General features: G+C 42.3%; 1 protein-coding gene across 9 annotated transcripts in view; it reads right to left on the bottom strand.

The window, feature by feature from the left end:
* Positions 1-399: 399 nt before the first annotated feature.
* The window catches only part of SORCS3 (sortilin related VPS10 domain containing receptor 3), a 590,282-nt gene continuing 569,782 nt past the window's right edge, over positions 400-20,899 (bottom strand). For 7 of the 9 annotated variants that reach the window (XM_042908251.1, XM_042908252.1, XM_042908255.1 and 4 more), the window contains 7 exons: positions 17,211-17,334; positions 15,510-15,622; positions 11,447-11,578; positions 9,477-9,576; positions 8,387-8,492; positions 2,024-2,184; positions 400-1,233 (listed from right to left, as the gene is read on the bottom strand). In XM_042908251.1, the coding sequence (XP_042764185.1) occupies positions 1,169-1,233; positions 2,024-2,184; positions 8,387-8,492; positions 9,477-9,576; positions 11,447-11,578; positions 15,510-15,622; positions 17,211-17,334 (801 nt within the window). In that variant the 3' untranslated portion in view covers positions 400-1,168. Of the gene's footprint in view, positions 1,234-2,023; positions 2,185-8,386; positions 8,493-9,476; positions 9,577-10,905; positions 11,103-11,446; positions 11,579-15,509; positions 15,623-17,210; positions 17,335-20,899 lie in introns of those variants that run through there. The other 2 variants (XM_042908259.1, XM_042908258.1) reach the window with 2 other exon arrangements.

Raw genomic sequence — 20,899 nt, 5'->3', positions numbered from 1 at the left:
CCTAACCTAGTGCTCAGGGGCTTTTCTGAGCTAAAAATAGTCCAGGAATTCTCCATAAGCATTATACATTTCCATGGAATCTGACCAGAAAGCACAAAGACTGTTCCTCTTAGATCTGTGGCCTAGCTTCTTCAGGGAAAACCACCTTCTCTGGCTGGTAAGTACCCTCAATGCTTTCCTTTTGGAGGGGAAGCCTTGTTTCCCCACCTGGGTCTCAGTTAGAAGTCTCTGGTGGGCTTCATCGTGCAACTTCTTCCACGTCACTGATGGAACAGAAAGACCCTCGTTGTTCTAGGATGTCACTCTAGTCCTTCCTTTACTAATTGTCCCAAAGAAGCCCTCCCCGTCCCGCCCTCCCCCCCTTTATATACATAGGTAGAAACCAGCTATGCATGGACACAGAGATTCAAGAGTTAAGTGTGACAGACAACTGGAGAGCATCCAGAACCCAACACAACTAGCAGGCCTGGGGGTTGGTCAGCTCGGACGGTGAGTGCATAAGCCAACACACGCATCTTTCTTTTTTCGGTTTTCTTTTTTACTAAACATTAAATTATTTCTTAGGAAATAAAAAGCTATTTACACTGTAATTATATACAAGAAGCCACCGGTAGCCTCGCTATCGACATGCACGAGGCAGGGCCTCTTTCGTAAAGATGTGCACGCTTTCTGCAGCTACTTTCACTCCCCACCAACCCACCTCTTGCAGATCTAACTGGGGAATGGTTTGTGTTTTAGGGGTGTGTTCTGGGGGTGGGGGGAGGGTGTTGGTGATTGTGGGGGTGGGAAGCAGGACATGGGAGGTTAATGAAAAGCCAACCCAGCTTAACAAAAACAAAAACAAAAAACCCAAAAAACAAATAAACGACAAAGGAGACCACAGTAAAAAGAGTCCTCACACTGTCAGCGGCAGAGTGAAGCCAAGGAGGCCACGGGAAGATGCATCCTTTGCCCTCTGCACAAATACGGCCATTTATTCTTTTTGTCTCATTTTAATCAGCTAAGAACTCCTTTGCCTCCCACAGCTAATAAGCATCTGCCTGCTCTTTATGAAGGGGCCCTTGGTAAACAAAAGGTAAAAAAGCCATTTTCATTTTTCCATAACAAGAGTAATAGTAATCATCAAAAATAAGGTCAGAAAGATGGTTGACCACGTGACTTGTGGATATTAAACACTAGTGCAGTTGGGGATCTCCTTTGTGCTTTCGCTGTTTGCAATGGTGGCAATGCCTCCTGTGGGGAAGAGAACACAGAAGGAGAGAGGATGTCAATTTCACAAGGGCAGGAACCTGTGTCTATTTTATTTACTGCTAAATACCAAGCCACCTTGAACAGGTACCTACTATGTATTTATTAAAAAGGACACCTGGACAGGCTATCCTACTAGCTCATTGGCTTATGCCGTCTATGTTAAGGTGTGCTATCTCCCACATCAGCATGCAAGGTAGGAGCAATGCCTTGCCCTCTTCCACGCCACTAATGACAATGGTCATAGTCAACATGCACTGAACACGTACTATGTGGCAGGCACTGTGCTAATGATACACCATCATTTCATTATCACAACAATTTTGGAAGGTAGGTACAATTATTCCCATTTCACAGATGAGGAATGTGAGGTACAGAGGGGTCACAGAGCAAGCAGATTGATAAAGCAAGAAAATGCACCCAGGGCCCTCTGATACCAGAGCCAATATTCATGTGGTTATGAATTACGACATCCACTTTTGCTTCAGAGAAAGAAAGACAAATCCCAACAGTAATGCATAGGTGGCCTTATCCCTCCCCTACTCCAACCCCAGCACTTTCTATCCTGGTCTACTTTTAAGAGGGAAAAAAAACCTACCAATTTCATGTGGCCAGAGGTGGCAGACAAATTTTCAAACATGAGTATGTTTCTGTAGCCAGCTGTTTCCCACCCCGCTCCAGTCTGGTACTAGCTGAGGGACAGGCCACACGAGCCAGCTGACCTCGGGTTTGGAGGACAGAGGACACAGGAGCTTGGTGGTACCAGCACACATACCTATGACCCGGGTGTCCAGCTCTTTGTCCAGCAGTTCCTCAGGCTCGGTGAAGTCACTGAGTGTGATTTTGGGGGCGTTTTCACTTTGGCTCACTGACCCAATCATCTCCTGCTCCTTGTCGTGTTGGACTTGAGCATAGATGTTAATCCAGGGGATTTTCCTACAAAAATCAGATTATGATCATAGGGTATGCCAAACTTGGGCAACTGGGAGATCCTGGGTCATCAGGGGGAGGAAGAAGCTATTTATAGGACAGGCCCATGTCAGGGAAAGGGGCTGGTCATGCCAACACTGCAGCCAGGAGGCCAAGAAGCAGAAGGCCAGAGAGCAGATGGCCCAGTGGAGATGTAAACCGCAGAACTCCGTGAGGGCTGCACCTTCTTCTGGGGTCAAAAAATCCCCAAAAAACAAAAAAACAAAAACAAAAAACAAAACAGGTGTAAACAGAAGGGCAATGCTGTCGATCAGGTTGCACTAAAACCCTTAACGTACTTATCTGCCATGAATCTTTTCAAGGAGCTGGACTTTGAGACTCAGAAGGTTCTACCACAGTGAAAAGACAGCTTTTTTCTAAGGTTGCATCTACTGCATCAATTTACATTGGTTTCTTTATGAGTAGCCAAGAGAGAAAAGGCTTCCAGCCATTGCTACCATATTCAGAACACCGTCTATGGGCCAAATATCTTAAACAGTTGGACAGTCAGTTTCCTCATCTGCTCGATGGGAATAACAATAGCTTCCTTTCAGGATTGTGGAGAGGATTAAGAGACGTGAAATAACTTCCTTCAAAGTCACAAAGGTTGTAGGTTTGGAAGCCAGGCAGAAAGACTTGAGGTTGAAAGAGCGGCTGGTTCAGATTGAAATCTTCTTGGATTCATTTCCTGACCCATCTCCATTATCCCCTGACCCACTGTGTTCCAGTCCTGTGGCCTCCTCTGAATTCCTCTAAGCCAGGGCTTCTCCAACTTTAATGTACTTTTTATCACCCGAGTTCTTGCTAAAATGCATTTGTGACTCTATAGGTCTGTACGCGATGGGGTGAAATTCTGCATTTCTGCCAAGCTCCCAGGAGATTCTGAGGCTGCTGCTCTGAGCCCCAAACTGTGAGGTGTAAGAATCTAGGACATCAAACTTGTCCCCACCGTGGGCACTTTGAACCAGCTGTTCCCTCTAGAACACTTCTCCTTCTATTCTTCTCATGATGGTGTGTCCTTTCTGCCCTTCAGAACTTGGCTCTGAGAGGCCTCTCCTGACCACCCAACCTCTCCTGTTAAAAGGATGTAATTATGGGATAGTGTTTATGAAAGAAATGGATAGGGTCCTGGGTTTAGGGTGGTGGAATAGTCAACTTTGCCAACTCGTTTTCTGTCTTTGTCTCCATTGCCTAAAAGTCCCTAAAAAGCATTCTGAGTCTATGTTCTCTGTCTTCACGGCTACACACACAACTTAGCACAGTGCTTGGCACATGGTTTATCTTCAGGAAGTATTTGTTAAAGGAATGAACAGATGACCTCAAAGCATGTGCTCTTTCTACCTTCATATATTATGTTCTCAAACAAAAAGACCACATTTTTACCTTGGAACATTATATCTAGAAGAGACCCCTCATAACCCATTGGATGACAGGGAGATTGGATTAAAGTCCAGACATTTCACGAAGCTGATCCCTGGCAATGATATTATTAAAACTTAAGGCATCGGTGCCCATCCCAATCTAGAATGTTCTGTGCCTTTCTAAAGGAGAATCACTCTGTTGCCCTGGTACCAAGCAGCGGTATTTTCAAGCTTCTGTATTCCCTTCCCCACTCCAACCCCAATGAGGTAGAGTGTGGGCATTTAATAAGATTTACTTGTAGCTAATTTGTTAGAAAAGATCCAAAAATGGGGATGAAACATGGGTGGTTTCTACCATTCCTTTTCATTCAATTCTCATTTCCTCCATGGTTGTTTTACATACATTAAGAGAGGTGTCCTTGTGATTCCTACTGGTCTAACCCAGCTTAACATAATTTACAAGAACCTGAAATAAATAGATTCTATGTGAGGCAGCAAACCACAGGCTCTCTAAATACGTATAATTAAAAATTCATTCTGGCCCTTACTTTCTTCTTATCTAAATAGACATGCAGCCTAACAACTTAGATTTCTTCTAATCATAAAAGTACATATTACTCATGAACGCTGGGATCAACTGTAATATTTATTAGGTGCTGGAGGCGGTCACACTATTCCTCATCACACAAGTTTGCGGACTTCAGAGCTGCAGCCAGAGTTCACTGCCTCCCCTTTTCCTGCATTCCTAGTGATACCAGCGAGGATTTGGAAAAATTTTCCCTTATAAAGAATATTCACTTTCTTGCAATCTCTAAACAACAGGAAGATTTTTTTCAACATTTTCAACAGACGGGTGGAAAGAATTTTATGTCATAATGGGCACATTTAAAAAAAAACTGTCAGGGGTGCCTGGGTGGCTCAGTCAGTTGGGCGACCAATTTCAGCTCAGGTCATGATCTCACAGTTTGTGAGTTCGAGCCCCGCGGTGGGCTCTGTGCTGACAGCTCAGAGCCTGGATCCTATTTCGGATTCCGTGTCTCCCCCCTCTCTCTAACCGTCCCCTGCTCATGCTCTGTGTCTCTCTGTCTCTCAATAATAAATAAACATAGAAAAAATTTTTAAAAATTGTCATATTGTTTTTCATTTCTTAACACGTGTGCTTCAAGGACTGTTGAGAATATCAGACTAAGGCCCATTTTTGCAGGTAAAAAAGGTTAACAATAAAGAGATTTTGGGGCATGTCTTCGCCTCCACATTCATATAGTTTTTTTTTTTTTAATTTTTTTTAACGTTTACTTATTTTTGAGACAGAGAGAGACAGAGCATGAATGGGGGAGGGTCAGAGAGAGGGAGACACAGAATCCGAAACAGGCTCCAGGCTCTGAGCTGTCAGCACAGAGCCCGACACAGGGCTTGAACTCACAGACCGCGAGATCACGACCTGAGCCGAAGTCGGACGCTTAACCGACTGAGCCACCCAGGCGCCCCTCATATAGGTTTTAATAAGAGAAGGACGATGGATCAACCCAAGTCACCCATAAAAATTTCAGTTTTTGTTTGCTCCAACTGTAAGTGTTAGGAGCCTGTGGGAGAAGCTCAAAAGTATTCTTGGATAACCAGAAAAAAAAAACAAAAACAAAAAACAGATTTACCATATAGAAAGAAAGTCTTGTTAGGCAGAATTTTCAGAAAATAAAAGCCAGGTCATAATGATTTCTTTTTTTTAAATTTTTTTTTTTTTCAACGTTTTTTATTTATTTTTGGGACAGAGAGAGACAGAGCATGAACAGGGGAGGGGCAGAGAGAGAGGGAGACACAGAATCGGAAACAGGCTCCAGGCTCCGAGCCATCAGCCCAGAGCCTGACGCGGGGCTCGAACTCACAGACCGCGAGATCGTGACCTGGCTGAAGTCGGACGCTTAACCGACTGCGCCACCCAGGCGCCCCAATAACGATTTCTAATTACTGTCTAAAACATTGTCTAAAACTTCAGAAAACAGCTACCCAAGAATAAGATCATATGTGAGAAACAGGGTGCTATTTATTTAAAGGAAGCTTGAGGCTGATGGTAGCTGTCTTCTCCTGCCCCTGGTAAGTGACCACTTGGGACACTGAGATTGTTTTCACTGCCTGGCACACAGTGAACCCTCAGTAAATGTCTGTGGAATGAAAAGGTGGTTTGGTGAGCTAATGCTGATGATTACACAGAGAAAGTTTTGTGTCTGAAAACTCAGCATGGCCAGTGATCTGGAAACAGAAACAGAACTGCCCTTTCTCTAGATGTGCTCAATGTTTGCAAACCAGGTGCAGACACTTAAGTTTAAATTAATCAAAGTTAAATAAAATTTAAAGTTCAGTTTCTCAGTCATACTAGTGGTTACCATATTGGACAGTACAGGTTACGGTGCATTTAAATCATTAATACCAAAAGTTCTATTGGACAGTAATTAAAGAAACAAAGGAGCCTCTGGGAATAACGGGTAAGAACCTGGCCTTTACTTGATAGGAAGCCAGCCACCTCCCATACAGCCATCACTGGAGTTCCAGGTGATGTGGAGGGAAAAAGAGACCAAAGAAATAAAAGAAAATCCAACAGGCCCTCAGCCAAAGAGCTAGAGCATTGGGAAACAAACTTCCAGAAAAGGTAGCTAGAAAAGAAAAGATAACTGATGATTGGTTACCTTAACTGACTCTACTGCTTATCCAGTTTGAGTGGTATTTGCTTCCTGTAGCTTTAGGTACATGATTCACTGTCAGGGACACAGAAAGAGTTGGCTGATATTTGGGGACTATAGAGGTAGAGTAATTCAGAGATGTCATTACCTGGCAGAGATTCAAGAATTCTAATGTACACATTTAGAGATGCCTACTTTAATAAGCTGACTGTCTAGGGAGTTTAGTAGAATTTATAAGAGAACAGAAAACTTCCTAAGTCATGAGATGTCTTGCCTTAGTTTGGAGATGCCTGACACAAATACGTTTTGCAGGACTTCCACCTGGCCCTTGTCCTCAGCAAGCATGGAGCTCTAGAAGCCAGATGGTGATAAATTTGGTTTAGTTGATCTTCCAGCTCTAGCAAACATCAGGCTTCCCCATAATCAAATCCTTGGATGAATAAAAGTGGGCTTTGCATGTAAGTGAAGTACATCCACAAATGGGTGTTTCCCTGACTAGTCTGTTTCTATATGGAATCTTTGCTCTCTACTTGTTCCTTTTCAAATTTTATTATGTTTATCGTTGAGAGAGAGAGAGAGAGACAGAGAGTGAGCAGGGGAGGGGCAGAGAGAGAGGGAGACACAGAATCCAAGCAGGCTCCAGGCTCTGAGCTGTCAGCACAGAGCCCAACACGGGGCTTGAACTCACGAACTGCGGGATCTTGACCTAAGCCGAAGTCGGACGCTTAACCGACTGAGCCACCCAGTTACCCCACTCTTTACTTGTGATATGAAGGTTTGTGCCCCTCTTCAAAGGAAACACGGGCAGGTGGGTTGACATGTCTTGATCCAAGAGGACATACTGGTCTATTAATTGGGTAGGAAGGTAAACCTCCTTCAGAAGGAGGACAGTGTTGAAGGATTCCTGCTGAGATGTGTACTGAGTAAAACTGGTGTTTTTAAGCCTGAGGAATCCACTAGAGAGCAGCTAAGGGTTGGGGGAAAGGGTGGAGCCAAACACCTTTCCAGCTGATTTCTTTCAAAATCTAAAAGCATTACCTTCAGAGCCCAGGAAGACTCTCAGGACTAAATTTTGCTTTCAGAATAATTAATGATGTTTTCACTTTAACCAGTATTTCTATGAAGCACTTCTCTATGCCACTGATACAATCTTTTGCAAGCCGACCATGCACCAGTTGGTGACACAGAAGGGACCTTTGGAAGGCATGTTATCTGCTATCTATCATAGGTTAGCATTTTTGATTATTTAGTATGTACCAGCTATCGATATTATTACATTTCAACTGTAGAGCAAGCCTATTAAGTATCATTGTTTTCTCCACTTTACAGATAAAGAGACTAAGGCTTAGGGAGGCAAATCCAATTGCTCAAGGCTACAAATACTAAGTAAAACTTGGGTCTGTCTGATTTTCAGAGTTCATGCTCTTAACCAGGACACCTCTTGGTAGAAGTATTATACTATTCAAATAATGGTACAGCATTATTGATTTCAAGTTCATGTTTTAATAAGTATCCTGTTATGTCACCTCTCCTGTGGCCTTCAAAAGTAATATCTGAATACATGTGAAGTTTGGTTTGCCTGATCAATTGCCCTTCAGAAACAGGAAAAAGAGGGAGAGGGGTAAAGGTTGAATATTTTTAGCATGCAAATTTACACAGAAAGACCAGGCGGCTGCAACACAAGGTAAGAAAGCATGTGTGTGTGTGCGTGCATGCATGTGTGTGTGTGTCCATGTGTGCACCAGATTTCTGCTGCATTTTGTCCGCTTAATCACCCTCAATGGGTGTTAAGAGGCAGAAAATATCTGAATATCCAAGACTTTACTTAAGAAATTTAGGTGAGGTCTGAAAAATCTTTCCACTTCTCTTGAAGAGAAAAAAAGAATTGATTTCATAGGCTACCCCTTACCTTCCTAACTCTATATATCTATAAATTGGATAGAGTTCAGATTCTTAAACCCATTTATTCCTTCCTGGACCCTCCACCATTCCTGCTGTCCCCCAGTGCCAAACAAAACTTCAAAGAGAATCAATTTCACATATTTAGGATTAGTGTAGGAACTCTGGTTATAGGAAGAACCAGACCCCATGAATCTAGCCCCAGTATCAAAACTGAGTGACAGTGGAACATACCTTTTAAACTTGTAGATCAAAAATACAGCCAGGCCGACAAACACCACTGACAAGAGCATAAGCATGGCTGAGCTGCTGTGCCCAGCACTGGAGTCCACCAATGGAGCTAGGAGGAAAAAGAAGATGGCTCACTTGGAAACTACCACATGGAGGGAGATCCCACTGGAGAAAGGAGGCCAGCTGATGTTCATCCTCATATCCAATCTCCAACTGCCCTGCCCTGCGTGCTATCCGGGCATGGGACGCTTGGCTTCCATGATGAAAATAGTATCCTCAATCACAGCTTCTTGGGACAAGTCAACTCTTCTACTCTGCCTGGGGACATTTACTGTTCTTGGTATCAGGTGAGCAATGTGTGTCTAGCTAAGGGGAGTAGAAGGAGGGTTTGAATGTCCTTTCTCTTAGCCTGAGTGCCTGTTGACATAATGATGGGTGGCCCATCGGGAACCTTCAATTGAATACTGATGCAGTGTTTCATTCCCCTCCTCTACACTCCTTTTGCTAAAACACTGCAGAGTGGGCACATCTGGAACTTCCACATCTGCAAAGTCTTATATTAATAAGAGCTATAATAGGCTCTCCCAGAGAGCCAGTAGTGGATGCCCAATGGGACATGCCTTTTCAAATTTCTTTTACAAATCAGTCACTAGAGCCTGTCTCTGTATCAACTTAGACTTACCAGATGTAAATCAAAGGGTTTTTTTTTTTTTACATTACCTGATCTGACCTCCCAACCAAGATTCATGGAATTTGAGAATCACAGAAATTAAGAAACCTTGAAGACTATATATAATAATTTTGACCATGGCAGATTAAAAATCAATCAACCAACCAACCAACCAAGTCAAAGCCTAAGAACATTGTAGGTATTCCCCAAGGTCATACAGGGTTAGCAAAGCCACTTCTAATGAAGTCTTCTTTCCACCTTGACAGGAAGCCCCAAGAAAGATGTGATTAATCTTTCTTGTAACCATCACTACACAAAAGAGCCCTGCCCTCAAAGCTATTGTCAAGGATTTGTGGAGAAGTGTCTGCTAATTATCTCCTCCCTTTTCTTCCCATTTCCCCCTGGATTCCAGCAGGCACTCACCTAATGTCAGTTGCGTAACATACACAATGACTTGAACCCCTGGCTTCAGCTCAAACTGAACCAAGTTTTGGTTTAGAGCATTAAACATCATCTCTACAATCTGAAAGAGAGAGAGAGAGAGAGAGAGAGAGAGAGTTTCACAGGAAGACATGAAATGAAATAACGCTTCCTCGTGGAGTAAGAAACCAGGGTCAATAAGCAAACAGTGACCACGTTCAATCAGAAGACAGGATATTGGGACATTTTCATCAATTTGGTTCTCACGGCCCTTGGGAGCCCTCTGTGCCCAGGGAAGTAGTTGGTGGTATTCGCTTGGGCTGGAGAGGAGAGTGAGACAGAGAGAGTATGTCCAGAGTTACTTAGTGAATTACAGTTGATAACAGACATGGATATCTCATTCAATTCCTGGTTCGGTGCTTTTTCATCCATGCCTTTCTAATTCACCATAGCACAACCTATTATGGTTTACAATGAAAGAACATCAACCCATTATTAGTTCTTTAATCTAATGAAGTAACACACACAGGGCAGAGACACCCCTGCCAGGACTAAAGCAGGCATATATGTCCCCAGCCCATTCCTCTATTTTTTTTTTCTTTTGGAGACAATTGAAGGCAGACATCAAAGCAGAAGCTGCCTTCTTTTTATGGGATAATTTTTCCTCTTTACTTTTCCCTAGCAAGTCTCAGAACATATAACATCGATTTAATCACTCTGTAATTCCCACATGAAAGCCGAGGCCGACTTGGGCTGTTGTCCCTAACTCTTATCTGGCTGTACGCGCCTTAATATCACAGCTGCTATTCATCACCGTAATTACCTATTTATCTAAATGGATGGATATTGTAGCTTCCAAATATAGTTCACACATGCCACTTGCTATTTCAGAATAAAGAGGTCTTGTAAAAGTGATGTATGCTTTGAGAAGCTGAATTTATTTCTGGCCAACTTTGCTATGCAGCCCTACAAGGCAAGGATCTGCTGCATTTTCCAGAGAAATGGACTGTGCTGGTATCTGTGCAGCTGGAGGATGACTGTGGATGGCCGTATGGAGGAGGGGATGGCCAGGTGAGTAGTATAGGGACAGAGAAGATGTCCTCAGGTGGGAGCAAATGCATGATTTGTGCTGATGTTTAGAAGCCCATTCTTACTTTAAAAAAATTATTTATTTTTGAGAGAGAGCATAAGCGGGGCGGGGAGCAGAGAGAGAATCTTAAGCAGGCTCCGCATTGTCAGTGCAGAGCCCGACCTAGGGCTCGATCTCACAAATGATGACCTGAGCTGGAACCAAGAGTTGGACGCTTAACCCACTGAGCCACCCGGGTGCCCCCTACTGTCACTTTCATTTACTTCTCCTGACTTAGCATCACAGGAAGGCGGGGGCAATAGGTGAGTGAGGGAAAACCGGCCCCTTCACTTCAAGAACGGTGTGCCCATCACAGGAGCCACACGCCCATTTGATGAGGACAGTAAATCACCATCCCTTCGGACACGCTGCTGCCTTAGTCAAGGCAAGATGAAGCAATCCATCTCTCACCAAAGAAACATGGTTAGAAGCAGTTCATTTTCTCTCCTGAAGCAGAACTTAGGTTGACCGGGATGTTTAAGGACAAGAAGCACATTTTCCTAGAAATAGAAAAGGAAACTCAAATTCCTCCCTCCCCCTCCTGTGTCTCCCCCAGGTCAGGTCACCGGGCGGGAGACCCAAGTAAGTTTGTAGGGATGCCAACTGTTGGAATGAGTGCTGCCAGGGACGCTTTCCCTTCTTGTGCACTGAATGTTCCAGTCTGTGCACTCGTGCTAATTCTGGGCCAGGCTGGCTGCTGGCACCGCCCAGGGGGCTGTGCAGACCCACAGGCTGCTGGGCCTATGGGAGAAAGCTCCCCTCCCTTCGTGGCTGGAAAGATCACTGTGTGCCTTCAGACTGTGGGGGGCAGGCAAGTGTCCTGGCCAAGTGTTCTGTCACTTACTTGTTCCAGGTCCTCTTCATTGCCTTTCCTCCTCTCCGTCAAGTTCTTGGGGGGAAGGATGAAGAGCTCTGCCGAAGTGGGGAGACCAGGGAACACGGCAACTAGGATCTGGTCTTCCGGGACGCTGGTTACCTGCAGGGACATTCAGACCACAGAGTGGAGCCCGGGAGCACCCGGCCTCCCCGAGTCAACCACAAGGATCAGGGTGCACATGGGTGTAAGGCTTACGTTTGTTTTTTAAACACAGCATTTTAGGCACACATTCCAATATTCCTCTAGGCTTTCTTTCTGTTTCCCCTTAGAAGTGCTATTATTAGTTTCACTACCTCCTTTGGCTCTTACATACATTTATCCTGAAACTCAAATACTATGATGATTTTCAAAATATTGGTTGCTGGGAACAGTGGCTAAAGCTCCTCCCCTCTTTTCCATTTTTCTGCACTAAGAGGACTAGAGCTTCTGGCAAAAACATGGATATGCAATGCAAACAAGGAATAAGAGGCTACAAGCAAATGTGGGGAAATGCAAATAAAAAATAAAAAAAAAAACCAAGAAACCCTATTTCACTTACAAAAGCAGGATTTTTTTTTAAGTTAAAATCACTAATGTCAGGGAGGCTTAAGAGGCTCGCTCATTTGTTGCTGCCAGCCCTACAAATCAATTGACTTTGCTGATTTGCTTTTCAAAAGACTACTTTAAGGCCATAAAAATATTCAGACCCTTCATTTAGTAACTGTAATTTGGAGTGTTTGTCCTAAGGAAATGATCCAAAACATAGAAAAAGCCACACACAGGAAGAAAAACATTATTTGTAATAGCAAATAAATAGAGAAAAACTCGAATTTTCAAAAAAATAAGTAAATAATGGTATAATCATCGAACAGAACATTATTTTACCATTACGATGATAATTAGTACAGTCAGCCAACATGGAAAAACACTTATGATAGCTGCATTCTGATCTATTTCCTTATATTTCTTTGGTTACAACCCTATAAAAATAAAAATGTATAGGAGTAAAAAAGCAAAATAAAATACTAAAAGTTGTGTTAAGATGCTGAGATCGTGAGTGAAACTTTTTTTATTCCTGAGTGTTTAATAAAAGGATTATATTACTTTTTGATAAAAACTTAAAATTAAGTGCCTCTCTGGAGGCAAATTCCTGAAGAGAACAAAACTCTGAGCTCCCCCTACCCTGGAAAAGAGTATGGTTATTCTTTCCTATGTGTCCCCTGAAGGTCTTTTATCCAGAACACCTCCTCTTCTGCTGCCAATCCAAATAGGGTAGTTTTTGATTTGTCAGAAATACCTGCCTCCTCCAAGAAGTCTCCCCTGACTATATCCAGTGGCAGCGACCTCCTCCATGTTAGTCTCTCATGCCGACACTTCCAGACACCATGTCTACCAAGTTTCAGGGACTTAGATCATCTCACCTGTGACATGAATATATCTGGCGGGTATAAGCTTTTCCCTGAGAGGTTCTTACGAATGCTAACCCAGACGTTCCTGGGAGTCTTTGTAGTTAGCTCTCTGTTCTGATGATGTTTGCACAGAGTACAGACTCAATAAACAGTCGCTAGACTGAACAGAAGTGGAGGGGTTGTATTCCATTTGCTCAGCTCTGATTCCTATTTGGGACTAGGCTCACAGATTGGAGTTAATTCCCAGGGACGTGATAAAAGTGAGAGCACCAACTTGCAGAGAACTAACAAGCAGCAATCAGAAACCAGAAGAGTCTACCAGACACAGAGGATCCCTTGGAACTGGCCAGACATCTCGGTTTCCTGTTGGGATGCATGACCCGAAGTAGCTGAAAGTCTTGGTGCCCAAGTCTATGGGGCAAGAAGGCCTCATACTAACCAGCCAGGGGAAGCAAGTCTCCAGAGATCATTCTGGAGGGCAAAGCACAGAGGATCACCCAATGGCTGGGCTGACCCTTTGTCCCAGGGAATAGTGGTCTCAGGGGGTATCAGTCAATTAGCAACCTTGGAGAGACTCTGGACCCATCTGTCTAGATTCACTTAATCCCATCCAAAGGGACACTTGAGGGACAGATCCTCCTGAGGTTTAAGACCCAGGCATCAACCAACATGTCTGATTATTATTATTTACTAGTATTATTATTGCAATTACCAAGTCATTTATTAAAAAGTTAGTATGTTTTTAATAAACACAATCATATAAAATACAACAGAATTGTGGATGTTACTGTGAATAGGCACACAAGATTAGGGGCATTTTCATCCTTTTCTATGAAAAATGTTTTTGTAAAAAGATTTCAGATGAAGATCATCTGGTAGACAACTCTCCATAGAAATGCTCTCTTAAATCACTCTCTTTTCTTCCTCCTCCTCTTCCTCCTCCTCCTCTTCCTTCTCCTCCCCCTCCCCCTGCTTCTTCTTCTTTCTCCTTCTTCCCCTCCCCTCTCCCCCTCCCCCTCCCCCTTCTTCTTCTTCTTCTTCTTCTTCTTCTTCTTCTTCTTCTTCTTCTGGCTCCTTCTCCAGGTCCTTCCCTAGATTGTCCTCCTCTGCCTTGGGGAGCATTGGCATTCGTGTCTGCCCTGCATCCCAGTCACCTGGGGGGCCTAATCACCTCCACAGTCACTGCTCCACATTTCTGTCTTCAGGGGGAACATGCACTTGACCTTCAGATCCATAGTTTCAACTCCCCTTGTGCTCCAAACTCACATACAAGATCATACTATTACCGTTCCTCAAGCATGTTTCTCCTACATGGCCTAAGGGCAAGGCCATCACCCCTCTCCTCTTGGAATCAAGAAGCTTCTCTCTCCCTCTCATTCACACTATATTCTATTAGTCACCAGTTCTACTGTTCAACTCCCTAAGTGGCTTTTGAATCTTTCCTCTTCAAGATCTTGTTATCTCTGGTCTAGAGAAATATAGCACTCTTTTAACTGGTCATCTTTTGTGAAATTTATTCCCTACCTTATTCACTTCCTACCTCAGCAGCCCAACCTCTCCACTGTTACCAAAATGAGGGTCTGAATATAAATGAATCTATTCTCAGTATTTTTTGCTTAAATAAGAAAATCCAGTTCCCACTGCCTACCAGATGTATGTCAGACCCTTTTAGCTTCTGTGATGCTTCACAAGCTGCCCTAACCATTCTAGCTCAAGTCTAGTCATACTTGCCTTAGAACCTATAGACTGGCTACACTAAACTCTATCATTTCCCCAATATGCTCCACTCTTTCAATAGTCCATGGCCTGCACATACTGTTCATTCTACCTGAAAGACACCACAAACTCTGTTAACCATTATGTGCTCTTTAAAACAGAGTTCAAGTATTCCCTGCAAAGACCATCCTAATAGCTCACAAGTATTTATCAAATCACAAATAGTGTGCTAATCCTGCATTTGTCTGGGTAGAGTGAATCCTACTTTTCGTCATGCTCTTTTGTAATGCTGACCGTGCCTCTGCCATATAACTAATCATGTTAGACTTATCTCTGCATTTGAAAACCCAGGTTGTATTCATCATTATGTTCTAGTGCCTAGTTCTGAGAAAAGGGTTAACAGAACCCTTTCAAAGCTCTCTAAGGCCAGTATGACCTTGGGTTAACTCTAGAACTCTATTACCCTGAAGGTATGTTCTTTATTCTGGCTTGTAGCCTTCTGATTGTCACGTATAGCCAATGGTAGTCTTGTGAGTCCACATATGTGGTTAAGAAACCCCTTTGGTGGGCAAAGAACAAGTCTAGTGAATGATAATATCTGTATAGATTCAATGAGTGCCCCCATCCATTAGTTCATTAAAGGGGTCAAGCTCTCTTGTCTTAAAAAAATTTGGTATACAGACAGGGCCAATTCCCATCCTCAAACACTGGTTCCCATCTCTCTCTCTCTCTGTGTCTCTCCTCCACTGTCCCCACTTCCCTCCATCCTTGCTTTACCCTCCTCATTCTTGTCTCTCTTTTTACAGAGAATTCTCATATAACTGTAGAATGGTGGTTTTAACCCATGAAAATTTATTCTAGACCAGACACTCTGTTTTTTTTTTTCTTTATACACTAACACGTAAGCAAAGATAAAACCAACTTACTTTAACCAGAGCTCTCTTGATGACATTGCCAATATCTTGCCTCCACTCAGGAATGTCAGGGTTGTGGTAATCCAGGTTTGGAGAGAAGGACAACAGTTGGGACTGGAAGTATTCTGCAAGGAGAGAGGGTGTGTGAGTGGGGCTGAGAGAGGGGTGGTGGATTAGCAGATGGCATGATCACTGTGCTTTAGGGAAAGGGTCCAGTCTTCTACGTGGCCTCAACTAAAATTCCTTCTTATCAGTGTGTTTCTTGGCTTCTGAAAAGAAGGTGGAGCTTAGTGACTGGAAGTGGATTTGTGCTCCTACCAGGTAAGAGTTCCTAGCGTCTTAACTGAAATGAAAGACAAATATGAAACTCCAGAAGAAGGAGGCATTTGTTACCATTGGCGGTATCATGTAGAGCCAACGATAAAGTATTTACAACCTGTGCTTGTTTGAATGGAAACTTGTCACTTGCCCTCCCTCATTTCCTGTGACCTTCCTCCTAGAAACTGTCAGGGGATTAGATTGAAACCCTGTGTGTAGGGTGTGGGCTATGTCCAGTTTCTTGATTTGGCTGATGGATACAGAGGTCTGTTTATGTTGTGGTAAGTCATGAAACTAAACACTTATGATCTGTGTACTCTTCTGTATTAAATCTACACTTCAATAGAGGCACCTGGGTGGCTCTGTCAGTTGAGCATCTGACTCTTGATTTCAGCTCAGGTCATGATCCCAGGATCATGGGATTGAACCCTGTGTTGGGCTCTGTACTGGGTGTGAAGCCTTGGAATTCTCTCTCCCTTCCTCTGCCCTTCTCCCTGGCTCACACTTGCTCTCTCTCTCTCTCTCTCTAAAATAAAAAATTTAAAAAAATGTACACTTCAATAACAATGTTTGCTTAAAAAAAGGCTTCCAGCTGCCTGATGAGAGAGCCAGAGTATCAAATTTGCAGAGATGTAGGAAAAGGCACCCACCTGAAGTGAGGCTGAAGAAATATGGTCTGAGTCAGAGGATCACATACCTTAGTACAACCTTTTAGAAAACCCCAGGTATAGTAATAGTCTTTAGGTGCCTGGGGGAGGTTTTGTGGGATGGTACTAGAAGAAAATGTGATTAAAATAAATTCAATAGCTAGGAATGGTTCTCCAGGATTGAGAACAGCATGGTAGCCCTATTTACCACTCTTCTTTCTAGCTCTGCCTTCAGTCTTGTTTTTGAGCCTTTGCAGCCAAAGATGCTAGAATTTCCAATTGGTTATGTGTAGTTAATCTCAGTAACTTATCTATGAGTTCTGCAAGGTCAGGGGCCATGACTCCTCTTTTGAGATCACTGGTGCCCATGGCCACAAATGGTAGGTGATGCATACATGTTGTAGATACTTTAGCAGGACATCAGATCTAGATGCTTCTATGATAGTCTTTCTAGCTTGGTGCCCTTCCACTTATGATATGTCTTTGTCTAATGAGAACCCTGTCAGGATGTGATGCAGTTACTTCTAGGGGAGTAATAAGGGCTTTTCTATGCCATTCTGTGCCAGTTTCTCTTAACCTCAGTGTCTATTCAGGAACAAGGTAGAAAGTGTGTTTGGAAAACTTGTTGACCTATGTAATTTTTTCCCAGCCTGGGGAATTTCCAAAGCAGTCAGGGATTGCCATCAGGGTGAGCAGACAGGATTGGTTGAGCAGGAGGGGGCATCACTGAACAATTTTTAGGGCTTACCATGAACAGCGATATCTTTTGTGTCCTGAATAAGGGCATTTCCAGCAGCCACCTGGACAGTGATGCTGTTGGTTCCCTCCGCCAGGAAGGTGAAGGAAATGCTGCTATCCAGGGTGATGAGGGGCTAAAAGACAAGAGTAGGAATACCCATTTAGTCCTCTGTGGAATATCAGATTTTCTTCCTTTCTTATAAATCTCAGACTGTCACAAATCTGCATAGTATTTGTGTATCCCCAAGGGATCCTCACTTGAAAAAGGGAAAAAGAAAATGACTTTTCATAGCTTCCAAAAACTGTGATTATAGCCTGTATCCAGGAAGAGTACTAATATCCTTGAAATGGACTGTAACATGTAATCCTGAAAGATGAAGATAAGATTGGACACTCTGGATTTTGCACATCACTCTGGTCCTTCTCCAGGGGCCAAGTAGAAGCAACATTAGTAACATATTCCAGCTGGCTCTGGGAACAGATCATTTATTTCTCTTCTCCTCCAATATTCTGTGTCAACTGCATTTTCTCCTATATGCCACTGGACTATAAGACCTTTCAGGGAGGTGATCACACTTTATTTACTTCTGTATCCCCATCCTTCTGTATCTCCATCATTGGCACACCGCCCTCATATAGTAGAATATATATGTAAGTTGGATGCATGGTCAGATCATTGGCTTTTTGTTTTATTCTGTGTTTTCCATTGCCAGGCACTCCTAGCATTTTAAGTAGGCTGGAAAACATAAACATACACATCTATGACCATTTTAGTTATTTTCTTCTTCTTTATTTTCATAACATATGGAGTTTCCCAAGGATAGAAACAGAATAATTATATTATTTTCCTGAGAATTAGGATCTTGATATAATTAGGTGCTTATCAAAGAGAAGAATGAAGATCCTGAGGTTGAAGAGTCATTATTCAGTGGTCATCTTAAGCCTGTGCCTGTCCAAGTTCCTGTTGTTTATGAGATAAGACATAACAGGAGAAGGCTGCTGTAAGGCAGCTCTTAAAGAGAGGTCACAAACACAGATGAGCAGACTCCCTCTCCTCTCTGTATGTCAGGACAACAATGGGATGGAGATCAAGAATGTAGTCAGTTGGGGATGCACAGAGCAGCTCTTTAAGGGTGTGAGTGTGGGTCAGCACTTACACAGCACACTCAGGCACACTAAACTAGACATGGCCTAGATATGTGTGTCAGAGCCCTGCAGAGGCTCAAAGATGCAGCTTTCAGGCAGTGTCTCTGCGGCAAGACTGGAATTCCTTTCTAGCTCACAATTTTCAAGTGGGCTTCTGAAACATAATTTGATTTCTTCTGCTTTAAAATTCTGGACTCAGACAGACTACCATTGCACCACAAGTATTATGCTAAGTAAAATAAGTCAGTCAGAGAATGACAAATAACATATGATTTCATTCATGTGTGGAATGTAAGAAACAAAACAAATGAGCATAGGGGGGACAAAAGAGAGAGGCATGCCAAGACACAGACTCTTAACTACAGAGAACCAATTGATGGTTTACCAGAAGGGAGGTGGTGGTGGGTTAAGTAGGTGATGGGGATTAAGGAGTGCAGTTGTTGTGATGGCAGCGAGTAACACACAGAGGTGTTGAGCCACTGTATTGTACACTTGAAAGTAATATTACACTGTATGTTACCTAACTGGAATTTAAATTAACAATTTATTTAATTGTATGCTTGAAACTAATATTTTGCTGTATGTTAGTTAACTAGAATTTAAATTAAAACTTAAAAAATAAAATAATAAAATAGAATAGAATAGAATAGAATAAAATAAAATAAAATAAAATAAAATAAAATAAAATAAAATAATAAAGTATAAAATAAAATAAAAATAAAATTCTGTAACTCCATTATTTTATGGCCAGGCAGATAGGTGGAGTTGGGCAAGATTAGAGATATTGTCCTAAGCTTGTGACACACTTTCTTTTTTGTTTGCTACATGAAAGAAGTGAGTGTAGAAATAGATACACTCTTTCCTTTAACTAAGGACAGATCCCAGAGTTCAAGTATTAAGACTCAGCAACAATATACACAAAGGTACAGCCTTCTGAATAAAACAGTGAATCAAGTAGGTTGCAAGTAGGTTGCAACCCGTTGCAAGTAGGTTCTGTGATGTATGTCAACTCCCATGGGCAGATGGTTGGTGTTTAGTGTCCTGTGTTGAGAAGGAAGCTGAAGTCAAGTTGGGTTCAGTACACCAGTGTTGGCCATGACCATGGAATAACAATATGTACACCACAGAACTGCCATCTCTAGTGTAAGAAGAACAAAGATTTGAAACTCTGGCTTTATGAAATTAATGTTGTAATAAATTACCTTGGGCAAAGTTTGTCCCCATTATGGGCCTTCGTACTTTATCTGTTAAATGAAAGCTTTGGGTCAGAAGAGCTGTGAGAACTTATTCAACAATCAGAATACAGAGGATTGATGAATGGCTTTTGGCAAACTTTCTAGTCCCTACTGGTCAACCCATTCCATCTTATCTGTTAGAAGACTTTCAACTGCTTCATTACCTAGTCATATTTTTTGGACATACCCAACCGAATGGCTAAATTTTCTTTAAAAATGATAATATAAAACATTAATAAGGATGCAGAACCACTGGAACTCTCATACATTTTTTGGTGGGCTGTGAAATGACACAACAACTTAGGAAAAAGTTTAGTTTTATAAGAAACTGCAACAATTTTTCCAAAGTAATTGTACCATTTTCTGTTTTATGACTTAGCAATTTCAGTCCTGAGAATTTAGTCAAGAGAAAATAAAACGTATGTCCACAAATAAACAAAAATGTTCATGGAAGCTTATCCATAATAGCCCCAAGATGGAAACATCCCAGGAACTCCCCAATAGGAAAATAATAAAAAAACCATAGTGTATTCACACAATGAACATAATGGAAAAAAATACTGATATATACAACAGCCTGGATAAATCCCAAACCTATAAGAAAGAAACCTTACATAAAAGAATTCATATGGATGAAGTTCTAGAACAGGCAAATCTAATCTATGATGGAAAACAAAGCAGCAGTTGGTTTTGGGGATTGGGGGTGAGTATTGACTAAGAAAGGGAATGAGAGAACTTTTTGGAGTGATGGTAATACTATGTATTTCGACAGGAGTCTGGGTTACATGTGAATGTGTTTCTCAAAACCTAGAAAGTGCACACTTCAGATTTGTGCATTTCATTATTGATACATTTTACACTGTCATGGGGAAGCAAATACTGCACTCTAGTTAATGACTTGCAAGCTTAAGCATCGAGGACAAAGTATATTGGTGTCTGTGAAATAAGTCAAAAATTAAGATCGATTGATGGATGGACAGAACAGAAAGAGAGACAGACAGGTGATAAAACAAGCATAGTAAATGTTAATGGTAGCTACAGCCGGTGGGTATACGGATGTTCACTGTAAAATTATTTCAACTTTAGTGTATATTTGAAGTTTTCCATAATAAGATGTTGGGAGAGAAAACATGAAAGGAACAATCAATATGATTTTACTTTTCCTGATTCCATGAATGACTCTCTGATCGTGGCTATATTCTATTGTCCTCCATCTTGGTTCTCTACCCTCAGCTATCATCTTCCCACCTCTCATCACCAGGCATTTTTCTACGTTAACAGTGTTCTCTTCATGAAACGTTCACTACTTCCTTGTCAT

This window comes from Panthera leo, chromosome D2 (genome assembly GCF_018350215.1).
Source record: "Panthera leo isolate Ple1 chromosome D2, P.leo_Ple1_pat1.1, whole genome shotgun sequence".
Classification (NCBI taxonomy): domain Eukaryota; kingdom Metazoa; phylum Chordata; class Mammalia; order Carnivora; family Felidae; genus Panthera; species Panthera leo.
The sequence above is the reverse complement of the archived record's forward strand: the minus strand, read 5'-3'. Positions and strand labels throughout refer to the sequence as shown.